The sequence below is a fragment of the Erythrolamprus reginae genome, chromosome 2 (assembly GCF_031021105.1).
Source record: "Erythrolamprus reginae isolate rEryReg1 chromosome 2, rEryReg1.hap1, whole genome shotgun sequence".
In the NCBI taxonomy this organism is placed as follows: Eukaryota; Metazoa; Chordata; class Lepidosauria; order Squamata; family Dipsadidae; genus Erythrolamprus; species Erythrolamprus reginae.
Genome location: NC_091951.1, coordinates 194,571,751 through 194,579,108, shown reverse-complemented (window position 1 = coordinate 194,579,108; position 7,358 = coordinate 194,571,751). Strand labels below are relative to the sequence as shown.

Sequence of the window (7,358 nt, the reverse complement as noted above, 5' to 3'; positions counted from 1 at the left end):
ACTATCAAAACTCTTGGGTCTTTTATTGGAAAGTATAGGGCAACAATTATTGAACCAAGGTAACTCAAATAGGCTAATTTACAGAAGAATGCTAGGCCTCCTGTGGGAATGAAATTGAGGAAATTGTGGTCACTTCAATGTCATCATGCCTTCCAATCACATTTCTTAAAAACGTATTTTAGGTTTTGGCACAAAGGAAGATGGGAAGGCTATATCCCCACTCATTGTTTCCTGGATCCAATCAGCTGGTGGCAAGGCCCAACAGGCAAGCAGGGATTGGCTGCTTTGGACAAGCCAAGTTAATGGGGTAGCCAGCAGGAAATAGTAAGTCATTCCCACTGCATTTTTTGTCCATTGTTGCCCTCCACTCAGCAAAGTCTCTTACTAAAATTAGACCAGTTGTTAGTTGAAGGGTCATTTCTAATGCTGTCTACCAGCTTCCCACAAGCAAAGTCAATTGGGAAACCAGAAAGAAGATGGAATTCGCTCATGCTGCCATTGTTGCGTCCAAATGGCTGGCAGCAAGACCCAATGGGTAAACAGTGATTGGCTGCTTTGGAACAGAGGCTGAAATATGAATTCTCTTAGGGGTGGTGGGCATGGACGGAAGGATGAGGGTTCAACAGAGATGCCTCTGAGGTGGGGGTTGTTCTTTTGTTCCCCGGAGAGAAGCATCCTTTGGGGTCATGCTGGAATGGATAGAGAGGGTGCAGTTTTCTTCATCATCCATAGTTCCCTGTCTCCACCACTCCTTTCAGCAAGTGGCAGGACGTTCCACAGGCCAGCCAAGGAGGAGGAGGAGTGATTTATTACACTCCCTGCCAGCTTTCAACAAGTCAGTGGGGAAGCTAGCATGAAACCGGAAGTTGCTTAACCTCCCATTCTCTTTTCTCTAACTGTGGTCAACCTGTTTCTCAGTTTAGATAAGAATTTCTAAAAGGTTGGCATGTGTGTATGTGTGCGTGCGCGCATGCATGCAATCTAATGAATTTTCAGGTTATACAAAACAAATATTTCTTCCTCCTCAGAATCATGTGAGGCACGTTGTGTGCTTTCTTGGATGTTATTAGGCCAGGAGAAGAAAGAGATGAAGAAATTTGAGGATAGATTCAAGTTTATTATTATCCAAAGATATCAAGCATGACTAAAGGATCATCAAAGAGGACTAAAGGATCATCCTTCTGTCAAGGCTTTTAGATTAGTTTTGTGTGATCCAGCTATGATGGTTTCTTAAGGAAACCATGGCTTAGCAAGTGTAAACCTAACTTATTATTCTTTATCATTAGTTCAGTTTTAATGCTTTGGGCTATAGCTTCCATCTCAAGCAGTGCATCAATTGCTATTCGGACTGGGAAAGATATAAGGGGTCGATAATATAAGGAATGTCTTCCCTATTCCTTGTTGACAATTCCCATGATTGTTTTCAAATGAAAAACAAAATCAAAAAGAACAAAAAGAACAATCATTGTTCTTCATTATTAAATTTTCTGACACATACTTGGAATATAAGATTGTTGCCTGTTTCTTTTCTAGGAGTGATTGCTCTAATCATTCATTTATAACTTTATTTGCAGAATGTTTTTTTTAAACAAAAGTTGGTGCCAACCCTAAGGAGCTTGCAATCTAATTGGTAGATTGAAAAATATTTTTTTCTACAGGTGACTGAAATGAACATTTTGGAGTTCATTTTGGGCCTGTTCAGTCCAAGCAGATGTTTTAAAAGGCCACAAAGTGGTAAAATGTCGTACATTGTATCAATAAGTACCCAGAAAACCATCCAATGGTTATACAATTTAGACTAGTAACAATACTGGCCAAAAGAAAGGCCATCAAATGTTAGCTAAGCACTCAAGAAGCTAGGACTGATTCTCTTTAGACAATAAGTTGAAGGGTCAAAGAGACAGCTTGGCCAAAGCATCCACTATCCTTCCTATCCACTCCTGCCAAATATTCTGCATTTATGATCTAGCAATCCAGGTGGATGGCCAGAAAGCAAGGCTTTTCAATGTGCAGAGAGACGACTCAAAATTGAGTTTCGGGAGATTTCACGGTAGGCATTTCGCAGCAGCACATAAGGGAAGCAGGTCTCCAGCATGTCAATGGTCAAGAAGGATGACTCTTCCACAAGCTGAAAGAGATACATAAAATGAGAAATAAGTCAGATAAATAATTTACAGGGTTACCTAAGGCTGCCACCTGGCCAATAGGTTAGAATCAAACACCCTGCCTCATAAAATATCCAGATTCTATTCTGGACTCTGGAAAGAGCCAGGCTATCCTTTGTAAACAAAACATATATAATAATAATAATAATAATAATAATAATAATAATAATAATAATAATAATTTATTGGATTTGTATGCCGCCCCTCTCCGTAGACTCGGGGCGGCTAACAACAATGATAAAAACAGCATATGACAATCCAATAATAAAATAGCTAAAAACCCTTATTTATAAAAACCAAACATACATATATCACGCTCACATTCAGAGTTTGGTTCACAAAGAAGGCAAATGGATTTGCTTTATAAGCGGTGAAGGCGTGGCACTCTTAAAATACTGTTTCAGAACTGCAAAATCAGTTGGGACCACAGACACCATACAAAATCCATCTCAAACAACTGCAACCATTTGCCAATTCTACAGTCTTGGCGGATTGTGAAATTTATGCCCGATTCCTTGTTTCTATGACAATTCAACAGCTTTAAGGGCTGGGTTTTTTTTTTAAAAAAAAAATTTGATCTTTTTTCTGAAATTATCTAGGGAAGCTCTTTGTCCGTTGATTTTAGCTAGATGTAATATAATCTGCAGGATTCTTTCTCCACCATGGAGACATCAGAAAGTAGAATACTGCTGACCATCCAGCACATCTGATGAAAGATCAGCAGGAGTTACCGTAGCAATGGGGCCCTGGCAAAGGTGATGCTGATGAAGCAGCTACACCTCTTCTCCAATTGGGATAATGAGTGAATGTCAGGCTGGGCTAACTCATTCGCACACTCCAGGGAGAAATATTTGCATTTAAATTGCTTTGCTGCAAAAGCTATGTGGCCAGTGAAGAATATCAAATCCCACCCAGGAAGCCAGGGCCCCACCTGGCTGAGCCATCTCCTCCCATCAGCGAGAAAATCAATAACTATCTCCTGCTGCCAAGGGAGACCCTAATGGAGATGCATCACCTGAGCTGCTACAAGGACCACTCTGTTGCCTTTTCCAACCAGGGTAGCTCTTTCTATCCACCCAAGATGTCCAGCCCAGTAATAGTAAGGAGGAGTGATAATGGCTATCTTTATCATTCTCATTCTTTGCTACTGCCTATCCTGGAGATGGAGATGTTAGTATAACCACACACACAAAAAGACAAAAAATTGCTAAGTATTGACCACTTTCTGTCATTCTAAATGAAAAGATCTGACATCTAACAACTATTTCCTCGTATTGTAAGTCATGTAGCTTGGCTTATTTGCTGCAGATTTTGTGCTACTTTATGACAATGGTAAATGTTTTTTTAAAAATGGGGCAGCAGTTTGTGGTGCAAGAGTTTTCGTTACAGATTGTCTGTTGATTTACAACTGGTCGATCAGCAACCTTTCAAACTTATGAGAACCCCCCCTCCCTCCAAAGGTTCCAATGACCAATTGTGAAATTCTAACAAATGGGGGGGGGGGGGGGCTTTGGTCCCATGATCACATTTTTGGCATTTAGCAACCACCCTGAATTTATGGCCAACTGGTGCACCAGTTGCGGCCCTACTTGGACAGGGAGTCACTGCTCACAGTCGCTCATGCCCTCATCACCTCGAGGTTTGATTACTGCAACACTCTCTACATGGGGCTACCTTTGAAAAGTGTTCGGAAACTTCAGATCGTGCAGAATGTGCCCCCGAGAGCTATCGTGGGGCTTCCCAGATTCGCCCATGTTTCTACAACACTCCGCGGCCTGCACTGGCTGCCGATCAGTTTCCGGTCACAATTCAAAGTGTTGGTAATGACCTTTAAAGCCCTACATGGCATTGGACCAGAATACCTCCGGAACCGCCTTCTACCGCACGAATCCCAGAGGCCAATAAGGTCCCACAGAGTTGGCCTTCTCCAGGTCCTGTCGACCAAGCAATGTCGTTTGGCGGGCCTCAGGGGAAGAGCCTTCTCTGTGGCAGCCCCGGCCCTCTGGAATCAACTCCCCCCGGAGATTAGAACGGCCCCCACCCTCCTTGTCTTTCGCAAATTACTCAAGACCACCTATATCGCCAGGCATGGGGGAACTGAGACACCTCCCCCAGGCTTTTATATTTTATGTTTGGTATGTACCGTATTTTTCGCTCCATAAGACGCAGTTTTTTTCCTCCCAAAGTAGGATGAAAAATCAGCCACGTCTTATGGAGTGAAGATGCAGGCAGGGAGGGGGGGGGGAGGCGCTGGAGCAGAGGGGGGGGTGGCGATATACTCATCTGGAGACCGCCGCCTCTGTCGCCGCCTCTCCTCTTTCCAACCCCGAAGAGAGCCGCGCCTTTCGGCCTCTGGAAGTGCTGGGCCGGGGGACGCCTCCACCCCGCAGGTTTAGGAGGCGGAGCGGCACCGGAGGAGCGTTGGCGGTTCCGAGCCTTTGGGAAGGCTACGGAAATCGCTTCAGGAGGCGGGGAGGTCTCGAAGACCAAAAACCCAGCCAGTCGCTCGCAGCCGGCCGCCGCCTGTGCAAAGTTTGGCTGCGAACTCGGCTGGCTAGCTGCTGCCTGGCCCCCTCCCTCCCGGAAGAGGGTCTCCCTTCGCACCACCAGCGGTGCTCCCCCCGCCAGCCAGCCAAGCCCCGCGCCCGCCGGAGCCGGCTCTTCGCTCTTCCCCCGCTGCCCGCCGCGTTTGCAGGAGGTGGGGAGGGTCGCCAAGGCCAGGAGGGACGCCGCTGCCCCCCCTTCCCTCTCTCCGCCCGCCGCTGCGCCTCCTGCTGAGCCCCCTCGGCCCCGCGCGGCGCCTGTCAGAGGAAGCTGCCTTGTCCCGGCCAGGATTCGGGGGCGAGGTCGTCAGGGTTTGAGGGGCCCTAAACCGCCCACAGCAGAAAAACAGAAAAAATAAGGGAGAAAGAGAGAGAGAGAAAGGAAGAGGAGAGATAGAAAGGGGGAGAGAGAAAGAGGGAGAGATAGAGAAGGAGAGAGAGAAAGAGAGAGATACAAAGAGAGTGAGTGAGAGAAGGAGAGATAAGAGAGAGAAAGAGGGACAGAGAGAAAGAAAGAGAGGGACAGAGAGAAAGAAAGAGAGGGACAGAGAGAAAGAAAGAGGGACAGAGAGAAAGAAAGAGAGGGACAGAGAGAAAGAAAGAGAGGGACAGAGAGAAAGAAAGAGAGGGACAGAGAGAAAGAAAGAGGGACAGAGAGAAAGAAAGAGAGGGACAGAGAGAAAGAAAGAGAGGGACAGAGAGAAAGAAAGAGGGACAGAGAGAAAGAAAGAGAAGAACAGAGAGAAAGAAAGAGAGGGTCAGAGAAAGGGAGAGGAGAGATAGAAAGGGGGAGAAAGAGGGAGAGATAGAGAAGGAGAGAGAGAAAGAGAGAGATACAAAGAGAGTGAGTGAGAGAAGGAGAGATAAGAGAGAGAAAGAAAGAGGGACAGAGAGAAAGAAAGGGACAGAGAGAAAGAAAGAGAGGGACAGAGAGAAAGAAAGAGAGGGACAGAGAGAAAGAAAGAGGGACAGAGAGAAAGAAAGAGGGACAGAGAGAAAGAAAGAGAGGGACAGAGAGAAAGAAAGAAAGGGACAGAGAGAAAGAAAGAGAGGGACAGAGAGAAAGAAAGAGGGACAGAGAGAAAGAAAGAGAGGGACAGAGAGAAAGAAAGAGAGGGACAGAGAAAGGGAGAGAGAGAAAGAGAAAGAAAGGTAGAGAGAAAGAGGGAGAGATAGAAAGAAAGAAAGAGAGAGGGGGGCTTGTTTGTATATTTTCCCAATTCCCCTAGGGCAGTGTTATTGTAATAAATATTTTAGCCTACTTTTTGGCTCAAAATATTTTTTTTCTATTTTCCTCCTCTAAAAACTAGGTGCGTCTTATCAGCAGGTGTGTCTTATAGAGCGAAAAATACGGTATGTGTTGTATGGTTTTAATTGCTGGGGTTTTATATATCTTTTTCTTTTAATATTAGATTTGTTCACTGTTATATTGTTTTTATTATTGTTGTGAGTCGCCCCGAGTTTTCGGAGAGGGGCAACATACAAATCTAATAAATTATAATTATAATTATAATAATTATAACTTATTAGATTTGTATGTCGCCCCTCTCCGAAGACTCGGGGCGGCTCACAACAATAGTAAAAACAATATAACAGTGAACAAATCTAATATAATAATAATAATAATAATAATAATAATAATAATAATAATAATAATAATAATAATAATAATAATAAAAATTATTATTATTATTATTATTATTATTATTATTATTATTATTATTATTATTATAATTATTATTATTTAGAGAGTCCCACAGTCACGTTATCGATGATTTATGATGTTTTTTTCCAATTTCTGGATGGGGGGAAAATAAATTTGCTGAACAACCACGACATTCACTTAATAATCACTGCAAAAAAAAAGTTATAAAATTGAATCGGTCATGCGATGATCCAATTTATAACCAGAGGGGGTTGCTTCCGGTTCAGCCTGGTTCAACAAACTGGTAGCATCGATGAGAGGCTCTGCCCATCTGCCAGGGATGCTTCTGCGCATGTGCAGAAATGTCTTGCATGAACTGGTAGCGACAGAATTTAGAACCCATTACCGTTTATAACCATTTTGATTTAAGACTGTAGGCTCAGTTAAAGTCATAAGTCGAAGACTATTAAACTTGAGGCAGATTAACACAGAACAACCTCAAATATTATATTCATACACAATCTAAAATACTAGAGAAAGGGAAAAGAAAAAAAAAGACTCTAAAATGCTTAAGACTAAATTACAAAACAAATGAAAAACTACAATCCTAATATACCAAATTACTGAAATGCCAAAATGCTATATTAATACACTATTAAATTATTAAAATATTTAAGGTATAACTAGATTTATCAGCCTGACAATCTGTCTCTTTATTACTGTTACAGGCCAATGTCAATTATTTAAACGTCCATGAAAACAATACATAAAGCAGCAATTCTTATCTGTTTTGATTTATGTTCCTCCTTATAGCAGCTGTATCTGGCAGGCTGCCAAACAAAATTAGGCTACTTCCCTTGCCATATTAAAATGTTTATCTGCAAATAGATAATGTACATATGATATGTTGAGTACAAATGGGATGTTTTGTATGAGGAGGTTGTTATCTAGATTCAGCAAATTTCCCTATAAGGAGAGATTAGAATATGGGCTAGCTTTTCTAAT

The 7,358-nt window shown here is 42.7% G+C and overlaps 1 protein-coding gene across 4 annotated transcripts in view; it reads right to left on the bottom strand.

The window, feature by feature from the left end:
• Nucleotides 1–1,096: 1,096 nt before the first annotated feature.
• Nucleotides 1,097–7,358, bottom strand: part of NCKAP1L (NCK associated protein 1 like) — a 134,576-nt gene continuing 128,314 nt past the window's right edge. For all 4 annotated transcript variants that reach the window (XM_070741000.1, XM_070741002.1, XM_070740999.1 and 1 more), the window contains one exon: nt 1,097–2,128. In XM_070741000.1, coding sequence (XP_070597101.1) covers nt 2,003–2,128 — 126 coding nt within the window. In that variant the 3' untranslated portion in view covers nt 1,097–2,002. The remainder of the gene's footprint in view (nt 2,129–7,358) is intronic.